This window comes from Episyrphus balteatus, chromosome 2 (genome assembly GCF_945859705.1).
Source record: "Episyrphus balteatus chromosome 2, idEpiBalt1.1, whole genome shotgun sequence".
NCBI lineage: Eukaryota > Metazoa > Arthropoda > Insecta > Diptera > Syrphidae > Episyrphus > Episyrphus balteatus.
In genome coordinates, this window is record NC_079135.1 from 120,350,078 (window position 1) to 120,373,788 (window position 23,711).

Below are 23,711 nucleotides of genomic sequence, written 5' to 3' on the forward strand. Positions count from 1 at the left end.
TATATCTTTTTTCATCCCCAAATATTTATAAATAAATAAAACTTCTTATGCAAGAGAATTTCAGATTTCCTTCTTTCTTTGACAAAACTGGCTGGAAATAAAACTGCCACACATAAATTGGCTTAACATTGAATACGTTAACCTCTCCCATTTATATATTATTTTTCATTAAAGTCCCATAAAAACGACGTTCGCACATCTGTTGCTCAGTAATAAATAATCTCATCCTCTCAGCCTTGTGACTTTGTGAGTCTCAAAAGTAAGGATTATGGCCTTAATGACTCCAAGGTGATGGGTAGTTATATACAAAAACATGCCTGAAAACCGTGATGGGGCTGCAAATGCCGGCAGGACTTTTATGGTAGGTATAACTACCAACATTCCATCCGAAAAACAAAGTTAGCCTTTCATTAATAAATTGCTCTTTAATTTGTAGTCATAAAGCTGGCTTGAGCTCCTTTGTGCCACAGCAGCATAGCTGAATTGGTATTTTGAAGGTTTGTGTGCTCTGTAAAGCCAAAAACAACAACGAAAAAACAACAACAAACACCAGCAAACCAGAGCAACAACTAGTAGGTCCCTATACAAAAGAAAGAGTTGTCAACTTTGAATTATTCCTGCCACGAAACTCGTGAAAGCATCGCGGTACAAAACTTTTCGTCGTTCGAATAAATCGGTTTTTAATTATAATTGAAGTTTTTTTTTATTTTTTTTTTTTGCTCTCTCATTCATACTTGGCTTGCTGGCTTTATGTTGTGTATAGGTAGAGGTCTTGCCGTTTTTGACTTTCTGCTTGAACTGCAAGTGAGACATCAACTTGAATTACAAATGAATTACTATCCAAGTGGAATCAGGCGTTTCTCGTAATTTCACCATACATATTATTTTGTTCGTTTAAATTGATTGCTATAAAGAAATATGCCAAACTTAGGGACGGTATGAAACTTTTTCACAGGCATACAATCTTTTTTTTTAGTCTCCCCGGTGGCATATTATATACAATGAAGGATTTTCATTTCCCATCACATTCTTAGAAAATTGCTGTCGTGGAATTTAATTCCCATGCCATCATCACATCACATCATGGATGGCAGAGAGGCCAAAGTACACAGGTTCATACTTCATACATACAATGCGGTTCAAAAGGTTAGATATAATAGCAGAATTGTATTTAAATTTTGTTTTTAGGGTTTAACTTGTTGTAAGTATTTTTTATTTTAAATGGCGCCCGGGTATCACATTGTTTTTTCAATTTAATTAACAATTTTGTTGAAATCCAAGACTTCCTCTAAATCTATTGGGGTGGGAAAAAAGAGTTACTGAAAACCTTAAATATAGGATATGAGGAAAATCATAGGAAAATAAATTTCATATTGGCGCCCAACGTGAGTCTCTAACTTAAATTAAAATTCTTACCGCCTATTTCAATATAAATTACTATCTTAATGCAGAAACACCTTTAATTTCAACAGCACATGCTAAATAGGCTCTAAATCAAGAAAGTATATTATAAATGGCGCCCGGGTATAAAACTTTTAAATATAATTATTATAAAATGCTCAAATTGAACTCCTTTGAAGTAATATTCCATTGAAATTATCCAAAAATTTAAAAAAAGAATCGAAGTATTTAACTCTTTATAAGGGAATGTGTGAAATTAAATGGCGCCCAATGCGAGTCAACTACAGTTTTGTTTATTGAGAAACAAAATGACAGAAAAAACACTCGCGCTTTGGCTTTTAAAAAAGAAAATAGATGGGAATACGTAGGAAACTAATTGATAGTTGAGTTTGGGAACTTAAATCACCATAAAAAACAAGACTTCAATCGAAGGATGAAACAAGTAATGAAACGCCATTAAATTAGTCCCCACCCTACAAACAATTTTGCTTCTATAGAGCTTTACAGAAGCAACGGTAGCATCTGTAAAGCTTTATAGAAGCAAAGTTTTTCGGGCATTTTCACATTTTTTTATACACTAGAAACTCCGTTATCTAGTGCATAGTACGATATAGATAATCACGTTGGAGGTTTTGGGTTCGTTGAGCCAACGAAAATTTAATTAATTTTCAGCCGATGAAAAATTTAATGGGCTAAACGAAATAGCTTTCATACGTTAATGAAAAACTTCATCATTCAACGAAAACTATAGTATTTTAATGAAATTTTTCATACAAATTTTTGATCGAGAATTAATGGATTTTTACATCACTTTACGAAATTTTTTCATCGATTAACGTAAAATTTAATCAACCACGGTCATATTTTTCGTTAGTCAATGTGTTTTTTGATTAATTTATGAAAGAACTTTCGTTAGCTAAGGAATTTTTTCGTAAATTTCGTTAGCTAAGGAATTTTTTCCTAAATTTTATGAATATTTTAATTAAATTACGAAAAAATATTCGTTAGCTAACGAAACTTTTCGTTGTATTAATTTTTTTTTTAGTAGATTATAGTATATATTTATTGGACTTGTTAAATTATTATTAATTTAATACAGTCCAAACAAAAAATTGGCGTTTCGACCCGGTGGAGCTCACTTGGACTCATCAGTTGACTTATCCGTGAGACACCTTGTCAATACGCAAATATTTTTTATATTCAGCTCAACTTACATAGATTTTTAAACAAAAACCTAATGTGAACTATATCCAGCAAGATTAAATTATTAATCCATAAGGCAACGATTTTGTTTCGTTAACTGATGTATTTTTTCATAAGCCAATGTAATATTTCATTAGTATATGAAGAATTTTCATAAGCTTATGAAGATTTTCGTTAGTTAATGTTTAATTTCATAAGTTAATGAATTTTTTCGTTACTTAATTAAAACTTTGATAAAGTAAGGAAAAAATTCTTATTTTTGTTTTTTAAAATGAGTAGGAAATTTTTCGTTAATTGATGAATCTTTTCATTGAATTGGATTTTTTGGCACTAAAAAGGAAGAAAAAGTGTATGAAACGTTTTCATTAATTGATGAAGGTTTTCATAGCTTGATAGAATTAGAAGTACAAAGATCCGAGGAAGCCTTCATGTTAAAAATACCATCTCCCAAAAAATTGAACACGACCGACTCAGTTGGTATTGCCATGTTCAAAGGAGAGATCCTGAGAACCCCGTCAAAAAAGCAATATCATATAACGTTCCAACACGAAATAAAAAGAAAGGTAGGCCTAAAAACTCCTGGTACAAGCAAATGCAAAAACACCAGCATTCAGTTGGCCTCAGAAACGGAACAATACAAAACCGGGAGGCTTGCCGCCGATTTCTGAGGTCAACCCGGCGAACCCCACAGGCGGATCACTAGTGTGAAGCAGTAACGTGGGAAGGTTATGATCCCCTCGACATCGAGATCATAACAGCCCCGAGAAAAAGGAAGAAGAAGATGAAGGTTTTCATATTACGAAAAATTACATATTTTCGTTGAGCCAACGAAAGTTTCGTTGGGCCAACGAAAATGTAGTGTATGAAACGATTTTCGTAATTTTACGAAATTTATTATTTTCAGTGTAGATGTCCTCCATTTTTGCACACAGAAATAGTTCAGAGTGTAAGTTTCTACGCCTCCATTTTTTCTGAACTATTTTTTTTTGTTTACAACCTTTAAAAATGACGTCTCCAAAAAAAACTTCTACGAGCTCCCCGTTTATTGCTTGAGCCATCATAAGTTTGTAATCATGCAAACTCCAAAAATTCTAAACGCAGAAAACCCAGAATCCAGAAAATCCAATATCCTGAAAACCCAGAAGCCAAATTAAAAATCCAGAAAGCAAAGTAGAAAAAGTAAATAAACTCTTCCAAATTTTTACTGAACAAAGAGAAATAAACTTTAAACGTAGAATTATTTTTCTTAAATCGGGACTTCGAGATTTTTGGTTTTCGGGATGTTGAACTTTTGGGATTTTAGATTTTCGGAGTTCTGGGTATTAGGGATTCTAGAATTTCGAATTTCTAGACTTTGGGTTTTCGGATTTCCGGTCACCCAAAAAGTCCAGAAACTAAACTCAATTTTCAATGTTCAAAATAGAATGACAAAAACTCTCTTATTTTTTGAGTTTCGTAAACTTTTCGTTCAATCATGTCAAATCCAAGTTTATGATGTTTATCAAGAGGATAAAATTAATAAAAAGTTAATAATAATTCTGCATCTTAAAAGCTTTATAGAAGCTATATTATTTGGGTAATTAAAACGGTGCTGAATCAACTCTGTTTTTTGTATTTATTTACAATTTACCGACTTAGCTATTTTCGGGAAGTTCACAATATGTTTTCGTTCAACAGTTAAGCCATTTATTAAGAAGAAAAAATTCAAAGTATATCTGCTTGGTTCCCTTCCTAATTGATATAAATCCGCTTACCCGTAAGCTATTCTATGAAAGAATGCTCTTCTGTCTCATGCTAACCTAATAGAACGCTTTTGTTAAGTGCATCCAACCAAACAAACCGCAGTGTAGAGATAACTTTTTCTATCGACCAGAATGTCAGAAACTTTTTTTGTACCCAACATCTTTGTTGGGATTTGTTCCTTGCCGCATTGGGCTTTGTTAGGTGTTAAATTTTTTTGTTCAGTTTTTTTTTGTTTTAAATTAAAATCGTCCCATGAGAGGAACTCAACCGAAAAAAAAGGGAAACCTCCAAACCGGAAAAGGACATCTTTGAAAACAGAAAGATATAAAACTTTTATAACCATTAAAATGGGAAAAGTTCTTAAATATTTCATATATACATTAGGTATAGATGCGCCTACTTTAGGTTCACGTTGAATATTGCTGTAAAAAAAAATAATATAAAAATGGAGTAGAGAGATGAATTAAAGAGCCTCTCTTGTTCGTCGGAAGAATGCATTACCAACACGGGACACTGGTCTCGAGACAATAAATCTTTTTATTATCATTTAAGCTAATTTTTTTTTGTTTTGTTAAAAGGTAAGAGGCGTTTTATGATGTCGAATGAAATTTTGTCTTTTTTTATTTTTTGTAAATTATAAATAACAAAAGGAGATTAAGTGTTGGGTCCAATAAAATGAAATTATTCTAAATCCGTGGCAGGTCAGTAAGCTTGTTTATGAGCGCACAGAGATTTAACTGCTAAGAAAGCTATTTTATTGTGTTAATTTGGTCACTTAATTTTGACATGGAAATGGAGATAACTCCGACTTGGTATGGCTTGGATAAAAGGTATTTTTTTGTGCACTGAAAAAGGTAGTTGTATTTAAAACAGTATATGTATGTAATGGGAAGTTCATTTTAAATAGGTGCTATAGGTACGTATAAAGAGACGATTGCACAGATTATATAAGTTACACTCCATCAACTATTTTGGAACATTAAGGGTGACTATGGAAAGGCTATACCGATCCAACACAGTGAGTGACTTTATGTCAAGTTCGTTTGTACGCGATATTAATCATTACATTTTGTTAACGTTATGTAATAAGAGCTTTTTAATACCTATTCTTATAATTTTTTGCCAAAAGATCTCTTTAGTTCGGGCAAGTTCTATGATATCCTTGCTTTATTTCCAACTCTTAAGCTTCATTTGTAATCATTTTCAGGTACGGTTTAAGTTCCCACTTGTTGCCTTTTTAAACATAGGACACTCTTAGGAAAGATATCAACTAATGATACGTATTTTCTCGCCAAATAGGTTATATCAAATTTGAAATCGTTAAAGGCTTTTTAAATAAGTCGCAAAATCTCAAAATAATCATATGAAAATATTAAGTTGCTCCAAATTTTTCTGTTCTTACAAACACACCGACGCACGTTCCGACGAACAGTATGGCAAGATTCAGTTTTTTAGACATCTTGATCATCGCGATGTCAGTTGCCATTAAAACCTTAAAAAATTTGCTCCACAAAACTAATAGAGCATATCTGCGCATATCCACATGTCTACATATCCGCATGTCATAACCGCATGTGTCCGCATATCTGCAAAGCCACTGTCCAAACATTCGCATAGATACATGTGTCTGCATATGTCCATATGTCCGGCATATCCGCATATGGCTGCATATCTGGATGAATATGCATATGTCCGGCATATCCGCATATGGCTGCATATCTGGATGCACGCACACCCGCATGAGACGCATATCCGCATGTGTGCATGTTCGCTACCTGCATACCGGCATATCCGCATGTCCACATTTCCGTGTGTCCACATACCCGCATGTCTGCATATCCGCTTGCCTGCATATCTGGATGTCAGCTTATTCGCATGCCTTCATATCTAGATGTTCGCATAGCTGCATGTGTCCGCATTCCTGCATATCCGCATGTGCGCATCTTCAAATTTCCGAATGTTTGCATACCTGCATGTGTTCGCATACCCGCATGTTCACATGTCCACAAACCGTATGTCCGTATGCCCGCACGCCTATATATCTGGACGGTCCCATACCCGCATATCCGTATCTCTGTATATTCACATGTTCGCATATTGGCATGCCTGCATATACGCATGTTTACATGTTCTCAAGTAACCGCATGTTTGCATGTCTTCATCTTTGTTTCCAACATATCTCTAAATCTTAAATCCAATGACAAGTTTGTAGTTTACATTTGTCTGCCCAAGCGAATAAGTCACTAAATAATTGTGAAAGTAATTTTAGCATTCATGCCAAGTCGTAGATAATTTAAAATTCTGCTAAATCACCTAATAATCCAAGAAAATAATCCACTAGATATAAAGTACATGATGTAGGTAATCTAAGGTAATTCCAAACTCTGGACATGAAATCGTCTTAATTAATAGAGCTCTGGGATATGTCCTATATACTAATCACTTTTATAACCAAAAAGTAAAACTATACCTCTACTGCAGCAGAAAAAAAAAGAACATACATAAACTCCTATTAATATTCCAAGTTTACATTTGCGACATCCTGTTCCGTAATAAAACAGAAACCCAACCATCACCAAACAGAAAGAAAAAAAAACTTTTTCTTTTTTAACTTAATTAATGCTCCCAAAGTCATTATCATCACCGAACGTACATCCTTATGGCCAAGCCATTATGAATGATGCTTTCCATAAGCTGCCTCCTAATGACCCAACATTATCCTTGGTCTCATTTCAAACTAACCCCAAACTTGTGCTCCTCTCCATATCGTCCTTATTAGAATTGCTAATATTATAGCTGGCAACAGTGTTTACGATTAGAGACCACTCTATATGTCCTGATCCTCTCTGATGGCAAAAAATTCATTCAAACCCATAACAAATATAAAATAAAATAAAACTCACATGTTTGTATCCTATTTTCTGTCTTTGAGCCTTTGCGGCACAGCGGATATACAAAAATAAGACAATTTACATTCATTTCGAGGCAAAGTCAGGCCTCGCTTCGAATATAAATGATGGCAAAGTATCTGTCACACAATTTCACTGCCGCAACTAATAAAATCATATTATCATCATAAGGCAGAGCATATGAATTGAGTAGATTCTGTCTAAGGATTAGCCATGCATGCACATTCCCTTGGTTCTTTTAAATTAAGTCAGAAACAGGAAAAACAAGCAGATATTTCCTTTTATCTATTATCGCAACCTCAATTAAGTAACCGAAGCTTTATCGTGCCTGCTACCTCTTTTCTCTCTTTGTGTGAGCTCATCAACCAGCAACAGGAAGGACACCAAGGACATCTATACATTCGTTTACACATGAAAAAAAAAAAGTAAAAATAAAAAAAAAACAATGGCGTGCCATCAAATGCCGTCATTTACCTACCTTTCCGCAACCTGTGTGATGCTTCTGTTTGCGTAATAATTAAGTGGATTATATGAGTCATTTACGTTGTTCTTGTATATGTGTGTGTGTGTGAGAGTTGTTTGTATAATGTGTGATAATTTTTTTTTGTCTAGAGAGTGTATAGCTTTTGTTATCCTTTGTTTTCTATTCTTTTTTTTTGTGAGCGTCGTCATCAGTTTGTGGTGATTGTTTGTCGTTTATTGTCACAACAAAATGCTGGTGGTGTTGTTGTTTACTTTCGTTTTAGAAAATTGTATATTATGATGCCTGTGTGTGTCCTGTGGATGTCCTTGGGATTTATTTGAGAGCACTTTTCTCTGCTCTTCGGCTCTGGCTCTGCTGACACAAAAACACAAGGATTAAAATATAAATTGCGGATTTGTATTTTAATTGCGGCGAATTTTGTTATTTTCTCATCTCTCCAGGAACAGGCTGATGAAATTGTTTATTAAGTGGATTAAAATTTAAAGCCTTTTGTTTTTGAAAATCTTTTTTTTTTATGGCTTAGATTAGATTCAATATTATAGGTAGCTCGATGTAGAAGGTATATAGCTAGCATATTTATTTTTGGGATAAGGGTGTAGCGAAAAATCGTTTTTGGTTATCAAAAGGATCTGGGGGATTTAACAAAGGATTTATATATTTTTTTCCCTAGAAAATTTATAAAATATTATGCAATGTTTGAAACCATTAAGAGCTGCGTGCTATGGGTTTATTTGGGTCAGGAAATGATTTTATTTTCAAATCAACCATAAAGTTTACCTACGTACCCTTTGACAAAAAAAAAAAAAACCGAATTTATTAGGGAAAGAGTGCGTGGGTTAAAAGTTAATCTTCGATTTATTACATTCCGAAATGTGTCAATTTGGCACATTAATTCGATTTTAATAGCTGGGATTCGAAATGGTCACCTTTGGACTCAATTTTACCCAAGGAGAAGGTTGCAGTCGATTTTATTGATAACATACCTTTTTATTTTAACACTGTATTTGAAAAGTTATTTTGCTTTCGGTTTTACGTAAACCCAACAAGAAATGATTTTTCTCATCAAAGTACGTGGAGTCATTAACAGAAATGTTCCGCCCCCGTTTACCAAATCAATCATGCCTTGATTAACGTAAGGTATTCTTCCAATAGGTATTCTAGATGTACAATGGTTTCGAATAGCCAACTGGGATGACTACAATATCTCGTTCTTGAACAATCAACACCAGAGTATGTACCATTTTAGCGGAATACGCTAGTATTTACCTAAATATTCAGTTCATGTTTGGAAAATTGAAAGAACGCAGCTTTAAGGCGGGTCATCCTAAGTAGGTAAGTAACTTTTCTGAAAAAATTATTTACGAGCTCATTTGTAAAATAAGTCCGAAAAAATTACTTTGAAAAAACATAACTAGAAGCTCAGCATTATCGACCCGATTCCACAAAACAGATGCTTGCATTCTCTGCGACAAGTAGAAAAGTATCTTTTTGAAAACCTCCTGAAAGATTCTTTCAAACGTTTTGTCCATTTTAAACCGTCTCTACCGTCAGGTGCGGAATTAAAAATATTTCTAAGGGATAACATCTTTTTATATTTGGATAGACTGCACTTTTGTTTTGTAGTTTTCACTTGTTGCGATACAAAAATATTGGAAATTTTTTTTTGAGATTCAGCTCTTGTGGAAGATAGCTTTTTTTGGATTTTTTTCTGGAGTAATAAATTTCGCGGCAGTAGAAAGATGAAATGTGAGTTCTAACAGCAGTTGTTCTTTCAGAATCAACGGGTTTAGCCCTGTTTCCTCCTCGTCTCTCTCTTGGGATGCCCATTTCATGCAGGTCATATTTGGCTATGATTGCCAGACTACTTTCAGATACTCCCAAGATATTTTTAAAAAGTTGGTTACAACCTGGAACTCTCTTGTTTTCTTTTGTGTTTGTGAAGTACTTAGTCGCTGTTGCATGTGGCTTCTTTCTTTGGGCGTTGGGTTCAGTTTATCCTGATCCACTTTGTTTTCAATTTTTTTGAAATGATCGGAAAAACCAATAAACCAACACCAATAAACAACTTAAACCAAACAACTCATATAATAATAATTACTTTCCAACCACAGGCAAACTTTGTAGAGTTTTGCAAAAACGAGCCATTTTGTTGAGTTTTGCAAAAACCTCCAATAATTTTGTTGAGTTTTGCAAAAACCTCCAATAATTTTGTTGAGTTTTGAAAAAACGTTCGATTTTAAATATTTTTTAAAATTAAAACTGTTCACTTTTTTAATATTTTTATTTTGTCATCTTGTGCGCCTGGTCGTGCCAAAAATTTCGATACCAATAACTCATTTTCGCAAAAAATGCGTTTGTTGAGTTTTAAAAAAACGCTCCTCATATGGACACATCGAGCTGTTAATAAACTACTATAGTAGTACACCTTCACCCATTGAAAAAATTCTAGCTTCGACAATTTTGTACCCATTTACCAAAAATTATTAAAAAAACAACGTCAACACTTACAGTAATAAATGATACCATTTCCTAAAGGCAAAATTGTACATTTGATTTTAATTTTTAAATCAATATAATATAACCAATAGTTTTTGAAATAATCGATTTCAAAGTTAAAAATAGACGAAAAAAAATTTTTTAAACTCATTTTATACTATTTTTGTCCAGACTGTGAATTTTAGTAAAAAAAAATTACTCACACAGAAAACTGCCTCAATTGATTCCTTATCGAACCATGAAAACTATATGTTTCTATGTCTTCTAGTTTTTGAGAAAATTGAAAAATTATTTTATCAGATTTTTCTTTTTTTAAAATACATATTTTCTCATAAACTAGAAGACATAGAAACATATAGTTTTCACGGTTCAATAAGGAATCAATTGAGGCAGTTTTCTGTGTGAGTAATTTTTTTACTAAAATTCACAGTCTGGACAAAAATAGTATAAAATGAGTTTTAAAAATTTTTGTTCGCCTATTTTTAACTTTGAAATCGATCATTTCAAAAACTATTGGTTATATTATATTGATTTAAAAATTACTGTAAGTGTTGCCGTTGTTTTTTAATAATTTTTTTTTTTTTTTATTTTGATAATTTTTTTTTAGAAAAATGCCCCTCCATTAAGCAAATTGAGAATCGCTCATATTAGGCCTAATTTCGGAGGATTATTGAAAAGAAGGCTATCGCAAAATCTTATCCTGTCAACGAAAAACTGATCTTACGTAATAAATGATCTTTAATATTTATGCGTAGGTAGATTTCGTGAGGGTTTAATAGTAACTACCTATTGCATATTTCCAAGAAATTTTGCACAAATGGAAACTCCGCCTGTTTTTATTGCACCATAATGCATGTTGTACAATTTAAAGGTAGATACAATTTCCTATATAAACCTCTTTCAAATTGCATTTTCAAATCAGTATTTAACACTACATTCAAGTGATAACCTTATACACCAGTATAACCAAAAATCATTTTTTCTATATAAGCAAAAATGCAACATCCCGCACTGCCAGACATTTTTTTCAAGAAAGTCAACTTTTCCGAAACACCACCACCACCAGGACCAGTAAATTTTGATGAACTTGGAGACTACAGTGAACTCACACCAGAAATTGTTGATCCCGTCATTGAATCAGAAATTCAAAGGCTCAGCAATAAATATTTCACCCAAGAAGAAAAATTCATAGACATAAATCTACGAGAAAATCCAATAATTTGGTATAATCGAACATCAACTACAACACCAGATAGTCCCAAACCAAGTACTTCGAAAGCAGCTAAATTAGAACAATTGTCAAATTGTACTCGATGTAAAATGCTTTGCAAGATCAAAAAAGCTAAATTTAAACTTCGTTATAAATTTATTACATTGAAATTGGAAAAAAATGCTGCAACATTACAAAATTTACGAAATTGTATAGCAAGTGCTGAAGCGAGTTTGAGAAGGAAAGGACGAAGTGAAAACGAAATAAGGAGACTGCGAGAAGCAATGGGAATTGATCGAGTCAGAGTTGAAAATCTTCCAGAAATCAATAGACAATTTTTCAGAGCTGCTGAAAAAGCTAAAGAATAAATTCTCATTGCTATAAATGTAGATTTAATAATTGTAGATTTTTTTTTAAATATTGTAAACTTATTCCTGTGAAATTTTAATTTTTGTTTTAATAAAAAAAAATAATATTGTAACTAATTTTATGTGTATTCTTCTTTAACCACTGACGTCAAATATGCTTTGCCTTTTCACATGGATTTAAAAGATATTTTCTCTTCGTAGCTTAGAATTACCTAACCTAACAATTTTATCATCTTTCTCCTGCTTGCCCTTCCTTTCCTGATGGCAATTCATGGACGGCCAGGTCCTTTAAGAACTCCAACTACCACATGTGCCTGAAAAAACAATCGGGCTTATCACGAATTCCATTCGTATCGGAAATGTTCTACTATTCCCGAAAAAAAAACAATCACGGAATCCGTTCGTAATGGAAAATTTCATACAAATCGTCACTACGATCGGATTTTGTGATTGTTTTTATTTTTTTTTTTCTGGAATCTAAGAAATTTTCTGCATGGCATTCGTGATAAGGCCGAATATGCATGATCAAGGATAATGCTTGAGAATCACTTTCCAAGAGTAGCAAGACGATGTAATTTTTGTTTGCGGTTGTGCATGAAGGGTGTACAATGTACATTTTCAATAATATATGTAGCTTCTATTTTGATTTAGGATTAGGATTCGTTTGCAAATCGCAACATTGATTGCCCAAAATACAAAAAAATGTCCAAAAAATCACAAGAGGTTTTCAGTTTAAACGAGTGCGTGTTCTGATTGTGACGAAAAGCCTTGATGAATGGATTAAGGGCCATTTTTTTCACTCGGAGTTAAACATAACTTGAGAATTTTTAATATAAAAATTCTCAATTTATGTTCAACTCCGAGTGAAAAAAATGGCCCTAAATTCTTTCAAGAAATCTCAGGCACGAAATTTGGATTCATCATTTAGATGTTATTATTCCTAACAGGTGGTTAAAGTCATAGAAAATTTGACTTAGAAATGGGTTCAAATTGTCAATAAATACCTACATACCTTTGATATTTTTGGAAAAGCGAGCAAAGAATACGAAGGGCCTGTACCGGCACTATTCAAGAGCTATGACAAAACACAAATAAGGAAGCAATCATCTTAAAAAAAAACTGCTCAAAGAATAAGAAATGCTAAGAAATTTACTATCAATATTGAAGCCCAACTGCTCGTGGAAGATGACGATATTCTTCAAGGATGTCGACAGTATTGTGAAGGAATTTTAAATAAACAATTTATCAGGCTATACTTTTTAATAGCTTCAACTTGCTTAAGCAAAGTATCCGACGACGTCACAGTCGAAGAAGTTAATGAAGCGAACCACAGAGTTTTGGCAAAAAATTGGAAGACATGGCTTATGATTCTTGTCAAGCTTATAAATCACACCAAATCAAAGGAGAGAAGGTTTCCTTCTTCTAATCTGCAAAGGATTATACGCGAATATGTGATAATTACCGTTCGATCAAGGTATCACACACCATGAAGATCCTTGAGCGAGTCTTGGGTAGTCGACTGCGAAAAATAAATTAGGCTATCTGATGACCAGGTTTAATGAGGCCCTGCCTCATACGGTTCACAATTTTTGACAATTTAAAAAAGGTGTGAGAGTAAATTAACATCAGTTGAGATGAAGATGCTTCACAATGACAGCTTGAGTAACAAAGCTTGATTGAGTTACAATTATGGAGATCCGTGGAAGCCTTCAGGTTAAAAATATCATCTCTCTCTCTCAAAAAAAAAAAAAAATAGAACACCCAATATCCAAACAACATGTAACAAATTTGGAAAGAAATTTCTCACTGAAAAATGATATTGAAAAAAAAATATTCGAATTCGAACAAAATTGACGATATTTGAGTAGCAATACCTTGAAAGTAATTAAGTATGTATATAGGAACGTTCTTAGGCTCAAATTATAGGAAATTATAATTTAATTTTGATTCATTAATTTTGAAAATAACTTGTCTTTAAGGCTGAAATCATCAAACATTAATAATTTCGGATATTTTTCGACATTTTTGAAAATGTTGTGTTCAACAACGATAGCTTTGGATGTCTACTGGCGCAAACAACTGCAATCAGTTGTAAATGAGGATATGCAATGAAATCTAGGTAAATTTGTTTACCGATTTTGTCTCGTGCGGGCTCGAAATGACCGCAACGAAAACCTTGAAAAACAATAATTTTTTTTCTTTACCTGCACTAATATTAGTTTTACATAAATTGTAAAACTTATGATATTCTTACGTTTGTTAATGAAGTTATTTAAAAAATAATAAGGATTAAGTTCTTACTGCCCTACATCTGAAATACCCAATCTTATACCTGAGGTTATAAGTTCTCAGAAACTTTTTCAAAAAGATGAAGACTCCTCCCATTTTTATTGCTCTGTTATTGTTATTTTCTTCAACAACAGATGTGTTTACCACTTCTAATTATTACTGATGCTATTTCTATAAAATCTTCCTCAATAATCTCTTACACTTCAGTCTCTAATATACCACAAAGCTGATAACTTCATAAAAATGCGACCTCGAAGACCAAATCTCCTACCGGCAGCCTTTTTCCAAAAAGTGCACTACTCAGAAGATCTACCAGCATCGGCACCAGTTGATCTCCATGCATTTGGCAGCAACTATCGTGATTTAACTCAAGAAAATGTCGATCCAGTTATTGAAAAAGAAATTGAAAAATTCATGACAAAATTTCGTGCCGAAGAAGAATCATACGTTGATCAAAATTTACGTGAAAATCCAATAATTTGGTTTAGTGAAAAATCAACAACATCATGCAGATCATCAAATTCCACTAACGAACAACAAACACCAAATTGTACTAGATGTAAAATGCTCGCTAAGATCAAAAAGGCGAAATTCAAGCTTCGTTATAAATTTATGACCACAAAATTGGAACACCATGCTATTACACTACAAAGTCTTAGAAATTTCATTGCCAGTGCTGAAGGTAAATTAAGGATGCGAGGACGAACTGAACAGGATTTGCAAGAACTACGAGATGCATTGGGGATTGATCGACATAGAGTTGAAAACCTAACTGAAATTAATAGACAGTTTTTCAAATCGGCTGAAAAGGCTGCAGAATAATTTTATAAAATCTCTTTTTTTACGACATGCTTAAACTCCTGTGAAACTTTTTTTAAATTTAATAAAATGATAATAATAAAATCTTAAATATACAATAAATGACAACTAATTGATGTTTCCGAGTTCTTTTTCTTATAACAATCCAAACAATGTAGGTATCAAGTTAATACATTTCATTCTCGACAAAGTCAACTATTTATACACACATTTGCCATCAGAGCCTTTTCAAAAAAACAACAAATCTACAGACTCAGCAGGATAACATTTGAAGTAAATTGCATGTCAATTTATTTCGTTTCTTGTCAAAACGCAAGAAATCAAATTACAAAAACTTGCAAAGGCAACATGTTAGTACACAGAGAGAGTGCAACTGCAACGTAGATCCATTTTAGGAGTGATGCACGAATACGTTATTGGATTTCTGGCAGTTAGAGGATATGCAATGAAATCTGTTTCAATTTTTTTTTCTTTTTTAAATTTTTTTTTGCATTCGTTTTGTTCCTGCACATTCCTTGCGCTGCTGAAAATGGATATTTTGTTCTCATGGCTCTTGGTAACATGCAGCTCCATTAGTTGCAATGACATGCATTTCCCAAGGGACCTGGTCGATGTGGAGATGATGGTAGAAAATGACGACGACGATGGGGGCAACCGACACGCCGTCGACGATTGTAGAAATAAAAAGAGGTCCTTCCATAGCATTGGCAGTGGGTTGCACAGCAGAGTAGTTGGATGCAATGCATCCTAAGTCACTCAAAGTACTCTCGTTCGTCGTATACCTCCTAACTACCTCGCTGAGTAATTCAATTCGTTTCATTGATGGTTTTGTACCAACGTTTGATTCGTTTTTTTTTTTTCTATCTTTTATTTTTTAATATATTGGATGAAAAACCTAAAGAGCGAAATTTCAATCATTTTCAGGGACAATGATCGAATAGAATTTTTGAACTTTTATTTTTTTTTTAGTTTTTTTTTGAGTTTTTTCTGAGTGCGATGTGGTTTTTCCATGAATTGCATTTTGATTCTATATTTAAGGTTTTTGTTTGGTTTTCATTTGACATTTTTATTGCATGACAGAGATGGGAAAACAATCACTTGGGGTTTTCTTTTCAAATGTCCAACATGATTTAAAATTAATTAAATGAAAGACAAAAAAATATAATATGACATAGAAGAGTTAAGTTTGAAATGGTTAAGTATATTTAAACTTTCTCTTTTCTACATTATCCTTGAAATAACGTGGCATTAGAAAGGATACAGAGCGCCAAAATGTTTCAGATACAAATGAGATTAAAAATCTAGAAAAAAAGAACATTTTGAGAAAGTGATTTTATAAACCTTCAAGTCATTTTCAAACCTCAAGGAGTTACCTACCAGAATTAAAATTGAAGAATTAGGGTTGAAAAGGAGATAAAGTTATAGATGTACATTTGTCTTAAGTGTCTGGACATTTAAATGGAAATTAAAATAGAGTTGTTAAGCGATTTCACATTCGTGTTGTTCCACTAAAAAACGATCTCTGAACTTGACGGTTTGTCCGAAGTCAAATCAGGATGGGTCCTTTCCACTTATTTCTCATTGGTCAATCTGCACTGTTGAAGAGCTTAAGAAACATTTTTTCCAATTCTAATTACAATAAAAAAAAAAAACTATTTTTCAGTACAAAAAACGTTTGTTTACATCCTCACCAGTCCAGAACTGACATATTCGGTGGAAGTTCCCCGTTCAACCTCACAATGAACGCTCTACAAAACTTTTTAAAAAATAGTGTCCGCAATTCACGATTTTCAAGGTCTAACCTGGAGGTAGGTAATATTTTTCAATGACAATTCCAAAGAGACCAATATCAAGACGAAAGACCATAATGTCGACTTTTCACGAGTTGATCTTTGCCGTGCGGCGAAACTTTTTGGCGTATGGAATTGTGAAAATTAGTAAAAACAAGAAAAAGTTTTTCGTATATGCAATGGAACAATAAAATATTTTAACTCATCAGCAGAACAATTTGTTTGAATTTGTTTGATATTGCAATAAGCTGTGACGAAAAATGAATTTGCAGCAGGAAAAGGAATAAATACAATTTTAGCAAGAAATAATAGTTGCATTGAAATAAAAATTCTAAAATTTATAATCGATTTGTAGGTATTCTATTATTTGCACTTCGAATCGAATAAAAACATCACAAAATACATATTTTTTTTGAATTTTTTTCTAAATTCATTTTCATTATGTGTATAACCGCCCCGGAAACAGTTAAATCACCAACAAAATTCTGAGAACAACCCTCTTATGAAAGTTGTGTACAATGCAACTGGTTTTATTACTTTCTGGATGGATTTTAAGTCGAAAAACTTATGAGGTAATTTTCTCGTTTTCGTCCCGTTTTCGAGTTACCACGGTTTTTATGATTTTTGTTCTCTTTTCCCTTATCTGGCTTTATCTATGCCAAACTACTTTTGATTTGAAAGATTTGTTTTAGAACCAATCAAGAATTTATTACAGTTTTAGTTTGTCTCAAAACTTTTTTTCTGCGGACAACCGTTTTTCCACAATTTTGCATCAAACACAATTTTCTTCGTTTTTTAAGTTGTTTTTTACACTTTCATATCATTTAGGTCAAAAAAACACGTTAATGAGTATTAATTTTGTGTGCTTATAATTAAAGCCCAGTTTATTTTCATAAAAAAAATAAGTTTTATTTCATAAAAAAGGCTACTGAAAGTAATTAAAAAAATAAACAAACTGAGTGAATTAAAAAAAATTTAATTTTTAAATAAATAATATTAATTTATATGAACTAAAAACTTTTTCTGAGCTATTGTGGTTAAGAAAAGAACAAATAGATAAAGCTCAGAAAAAGTTTTAATTCATTTAAATTAATTTTGTATTTAAAAATTATTTTTTTTTTAATTCACTCAGTTTGTTTATTTTTTGTAATTACTTTCAGTAGCCTTTTTTATGAAATAAAACTTATTTTGTTTATGAAAATAAACTGGGCTTTATAAAAAGCACAAAAAATTAATACTCATTAACGTGTTTTTTTTTTGACTTAAATGATATGAAAGTGTAAAAAACAACTTAAAAAACGAGGAAAATTGTGTTTGATGCAAAATTGTGGACAAACGGTTGTCCGCAGAAAAAAAAGTTTTGAGACAAACTAAAACTGTAATAAATTTTTGATTGGTTGTAAAAAAAATCTTTCGAATAAAACGTAGTTTGGCAAAGATAAGGACAGTTTAATGACAAGAGAGCAAAAATCATAAAAACCGTGGTAACTCGAAAATGGGACGAAAACGAGAAAATTACCTCTTAAGTTTTTCAACTTAAAATGACCTCAGGAATCCATGGTTTTCATTTGGGGCGGTGACTGTGTGACACCCTGTATATTCCAAAATTGTTCAGTGACATTGTAAAAAAAAAAATAAAATAAAATGGCTTTTGAAATTAAAATTGTTTAAGTCTTTTCCTAATTGACCGCAAAAGGACTTAAAAAATTTTAATATAATCGAGACCACAAATTTTGTTCTTTTTAACAGATTAACTTGTTAATAAAAAATTTTTGTTTTGCTATTGGCTTTATATAATATGCACTACATGATCGCAATTTCTTGCTGAATAAAAGAATTATTTTAATTTCATTTGAAAAGAAATGTTAAAATAATAAAGCATACAAATATTAAAATTTACGAAAACTTCAAAACTCTCAAAACTTTTTATGAGATGTAGGTAGGTACGGTTTATAATAATTGGTTCAAAAATTATATCATTGCTCTGCCTAGAAATAGCCAATCTGAGCCTATGTAAACAATTTTTATAATAAATAGAGTTACTCTGTTTTTATCATTGGACCTTATTTCATTTTAGCTTATTTTAGTGGAGTAACTAAAGCTCAAAAATTGGAAATATTAGGAAATCCGGCAGAACAGCTTAGATTTCGATGATCTTTTTTTCCAAACGTCGGTAATTAAAAATACTTTATAGTCTATAGATTAAAAATTGCCGATGTTGCCGTATTGCTCTTTAAAATTAAAATTAAATTTTTTTTTAACAAAACCATTTTTTTTTTTGCTTTAATTTCATAAAACAAATGATAGCAAAAGATTCTCTAGGTAATTTAAGGAAAAAAATATAAGAGAGTAAGGGACAATCTTCCATCGTTTAATCGATAAATGCAATTTTCTCACAATCTGACTTCAAACACAAAAAAAAATATTTTGAAAACAACGGCAACACCTACAATGTTTAAAAATACATTTTAAAAAGCCAGAAGCTCATTCTTATCTCTTAAATTTTAATCCACTAAATTTAATTAAGAGTTTTTGAAAAAATTGCCGGGTTCCCTAATAATTTGCTTTAGTTACTCTACTATTTATCTGGTTTGGTAATCTTAATTTTTATATACTTAAATAAATACAAAAGTATAAATTTGATCATATTTTCGAGCACCAATATGTTTTATGTCAATTTCTAAAAAAAATCAAAATTCTAATTACCTACATACATATATTAAAAAAAAAACTGAAAACATGAAAACGAATAAAACTAAAGATTGCACTAAAAAGACTGAAAAATCTTTAAAAAATCTACTTCTTGCATTAGAAGAACAATTTAAGAACCATTTAAAAGCGTTTTATTCTAATCTAGATATTCAAAAGAACATTATTGATTCAATATGGGTTATAAGTCAACGATTTTTGATCTTAACAAGGTTTGTTTGGAAAATGCTTGTATTGTAAACAATTGACAAATTTATAAAATTATAGAGGTGCCATCTGTGTACGTCCATATCCAAAAGAACAAAGTGATCGAGAAGAACGAGAAATGCGATCAGATTTTAAAATTCAAAAAGACAATCTTACCAATTTAAAGTACCAACATAAATCGATATCGTTCCAGTTACTTATGAATGTTTATCATTCTTCCTTTTTATTATTTTAGCTTAAAATTGGACGTCTCATTGGAGACCTTGAAGCAAAAGTGTAGAACATTCGACAGGACTTTGGCAAATATCGATACGAGTCTACCAAATCAAACCATAGAAGGCAACAACGAACGTCAACCAATACACTATTACATCGAACTCTTTGCTGATTGTTTAAAGTTTTTTAAAGCCACTCAAAGCCAATTGAGTCCGTTGGGAAGGTTTTTGAATGTTGAAGATATAAAATCAATTGTAGAGTGTAAAAAGCTTTTGGAGCCAGACGAAATGGTGATGGAATACTTTGAGAAATCGATATGTGAGCCTGTGAATAGACATCTCTAAGACTTTTTAAAACTTGAATCTTTCCATTTTTTTTCTTAAATTCAAAAACCTCAATTTTATTTTTGAAAGATATACTATGTACTTTTATCTCTTTATATAACCAATTACTTTGAATTGAAATATGTTCCTGATTTCTAAAAACAACAATATCCTTGAGAAACTGGTCCAATAAAACATATCATTGCATACATGAAAGTTTGCTGTTAAATAGTTTAAATTCAACTATAACCACGTATTAAAAGGCAACACTATATAAGAAAACCTTCATTCCCCATGTCCTTAGCTGGGTAGAAAATTTATGATCCCATCAATCTTGGGGCTGTCCTTGTTCTTGGTCACATATCCTTCAACAACTACGACGTGGTGGCGCTCGTGGCTGTGATGGGTGATATGGTTGGTTGGTATGACGATGATTTCAATGCTCATTTAATACGACAGCCTCATATATGACTGCAAGACTCTACGAACACGACCACCTGCTCGCTCGTAAAAATTGGTTCAATATGACGTGATAAATTCACCTGCAGATTCCTGTTTGCACTCATGCCACACGCCATCAAAACACACAATGACATACACACACACACACACACACACTCGCAGCAGAGAAATTCGCTCATGGGTGATGGTCGCTGCGGGAAAGCTGACAGAAGATTTATGTTTAGTGCAAACAGAGTAGCGTTTTGGAAAAGCCCTTTCATATGCCATATGCGGTGATGTCTAACAAGGTTTTCGCTGGTTGGCTGGCTGTGTGTCGCTATCGGCTACATGTATTGCTGTCCTGTCATATAAGATTGCGACCTCTGCTGAAGACATTTTGCTGGTTAGGGTGATTTACATTTGTAACCCTAGCTAAAGGATATTATGTGAGATGTCTGTAATGCTACTCTGCTGTGCATACTTGTAAGTCATAGAGGTACACGGACAAGTGATGTTTGATGTCATTTTTGGTGAATAATTTAGCGTCCTTGAAAGTGTGTTGGCCAAATTGATATTTGGCCATTTATCGACTTACACCCCAAACAAAGTTCATGGAATTTTTTTTTTCCATTTGTGGGGAAATTCAGGTGAATTCAAGCATTTAAGAAAAGATTTTGCATATATTCCCTTTAAAATAATGATACTAAAAAAAATTCGTAAATAAATCGAATTGCGTGTATTTCTTTTTTTAATTCTTTCCTTGAAAAACCAAATATTATTATGGCTTTTTAACAAGCGATGATCAACAGAAGCTAATAAAATCGTGGAAAATTTTGTAAAATGTTGGCCACCAACAAAGTAGCATTGAAAATTAACAAAACTTAAAAAAATGTTACACATACACCCTAGTGACCCATTTCATTTATAATCCACTAAACATCCTGTATTTCGACAATTCCCTTTTTATCTTAATAAATGTGTGTAGGTTATAAGAAAAAAGATATAACAGCTATACTTAGTATACTTAGGTGTAGATAAAGGAGCCTTAAAAAATGCACTTAATAAATTTAGGCAGAAACCAAAAACCTGTTTTAAATAAAATTATAGCATTGAATAATTATATATAGAAGTGACACCGATAGTTTCTAGCGCTACAGAATTTTATTTTTTTCGGCAATCAGGGCCCTATTTCATAAAACTATTAGTCTAATAATTATTAGCGAATTTACTAATAATTATTAGTTTATTAGCAAAAACGTGTTTCATAAAACATTTTCCGCACTAATAAATTATTTCTCCAGCGCCAATAATATTAGTGGGAAATTATTACTGTAGGAAGATGAAATTTCATACCGACAATTTTATTATTAAATTTTTCTGCCGGACTAATAAATTAATATTTTATTTTTATTAGTCTACGAACGTAGGTAGAAATACTCTAATAAAAAAATATAATAGACAAAAACGGTCAATAGCTGAAAACGCTGTCAAAAAAATTGCAATAAATTAGTTTAAATTTAACATTTAAATGTTATCTGATAGTGAAGACGAATGGGAGGAGTACGAACTCATAAGAGCTCGCCGTATTCGCTTTTTCAAGCCAAGAATCAATTTTGTGCTAAATAATACTTTCGAATTTAATGAAAAATTTAGAATTAAAAGTGAATCCATTGAATATTTGCTGCAAAAAATTGGTCCATATCTTGATACTCCAACTAGGCGGAATTTCGCTTTGTCACCTAAGCAAAGATTACTAACAGCACTTCATTGGCTAGGAAATGGAAGCCAATACCATGGAACAGCAGATATGCACGGCATTTCGAAAGCCACTGTTTGCCGTGTTATAAAGGAGGTTGTAAGGGTAATAAATGAACACGTTTTCCCACACGTTGTGCGATGGCCTAATGACATGAACACTGTTGTAAGAAGATTTTATTCTATAAATCAAATGCCTGCTGTTGTTGGATGTATCGACGGCACTCTTATAAAAATTGATGCGCCTAACAATCACGAAGACCGTTTTATTGACCGCCATGGAAATCATTCCATAAACTGTATGTTGGTGTGTGGGCCTGATCTTCGATTTTATTACTGCAGTGCTAAATGGCCCGGTAAAGTACACGATGCTCGTGTCTTACGAAATAGTATTCTCTATGAAAAAATGGAAAATGGTTGGCGCCCAAATCCAAGATCAGTGCTTTTGGGTGATTCGGGCTACCCTCTTAAAGAATGGCTTATTACTCCTAAGTGTAATAATTTAGAAGATCCTGCCGTGCGCAATTTTAGTAGGGCTCATAAACGAACAAGATGTTTAGTTGAAAATTCAATAGGTATGTATATAAGTATATCTTTAAGCTTTGAATAAAGGTCACTAACAATAATTAAAATATTCAATAGGTATATTAAAGGAAAAGTTTCCTTGCCTCAATCATTTGAGAGTACAGCCTATTTACGCCTGTAATATAATTAAAACATGCGTTTCAATTTGTAATTTGACCACAAACACACATGAACTCTCAAACCAACCCAGCAGTGACCAAAACTTTAATGAAGGTGAGCCAACGAACGAAATGCTAATACAACCATCAACATCCGGGATAATAAGACAACAAGAACTTGTAAATTCATTTAGATAATCAAATAAATTTATTAATTACAAAAGAGTTTCATATAAAATTATGTACGTTTATTTACACATTTTCTAAAGTTAATTCAAAAAGTTTTTGCAAATTATCTTGTTTTCCACATCCGTCAGAAACAAGCTTTTCGAGAAGTTGATTTTTAAGCTTCAAATTTTGTGTTTCTAGGTTTTTTTTTATATTGTCCTTCTTCAATCCCTCTATTTTTAATTCTTTGGAACACATTTTTAATTTGAACTTTCAAAACGCGTCAGAAAAATCAACATTTATATTTATTTTCAAAACATGTCAAAATAATTTTTAAAAATATTTACTATGGCATACAGTATTTTGTTTGGGAATTCTTTACTAATAATTTCTACACTAATAAAATATTTGTTTAGGTATGGGATATATTAGTAGAAAAAGATTTTTTTATGAAACTCAAATTTACTAGTCAAATATTTATTAGAACTAATATTTTT

The 23,711-nt window shown here is 32.2% G+C and overlaps 4 protein-coding genes across 4 annotated transcripts; all 4 read left to right on the forward strand.

Annotated features, from left to right (window-relative positions):
* Positions 1–11,232: 11,232 nt before the first annotated feature.
* LOC129909688 (protein sisterless A-like) lies at positions 11,233–11,814 on the forward strand. Its single transcript, XM_055986762.1, has one exon. It carries the CDS (start codon positions 11,233–11,235, stop codon positions 11,812–11,814), a length of 582 nt encoding a protein of 193 aa, XP_055842737.1.
* Positions 11,815–14,346: 2,532 nt separating this feature from the next.
* On the forward strand, positions 14,347–14,925 carry LOC129909689 (protein sisterless A-like). Its single transcript, XM_055986763.1, has one exon. It carries the CDS (start codon positions 14,347–14,349, stop codon positions 14,923–14,925), a length of 579 nt encoding a protein of 192 aa, XP_055842738.1.
* Positions 14,926–19,395: 4,470 nt separating this feature from the next.
* Positions 19,396–20,375, forward strand: LOC129912513 (uncharacterized). Its single transcript, XM_055990795.1, has 3 exons — positions 19,396–19,633; positions 19,689–19,793; positions 19,864–20,375. Exons 1-3 carry the CDS (start codon positions 19,452–19,454, stop codon positions 20,186–20,188), a joined length of 612 nt encoding a protein of 203 aa, XP_055846770.1. The 5' UTR covers positions 19,396–19,451; the 3' UTR covers positions 20,189–20,375.
* A 1,417-nt stretch (positions 20,376–21,792) lies between these two features.
* Positions 21,793–23,244, forward strand: LOC129911053 (putative nuclease HARBI1). Its single transcript, XM_055988693.1, has 2 exons — positions 21,793–22,938; positions 23,006–23,244. The coding sequence occupies exons 1-2, from the start codon at positions 22,137–22,139 to the stop codon at positions 23,242–23,244; spliced, it is 1,041 nt and encodes a 346-aa protein (XP_055844668.1). The 5' UTR covers positions 21,793–22,136.
* The last annotated feature ends 467 nt before the right edge of the window (positions 23,245–23,711 follow it).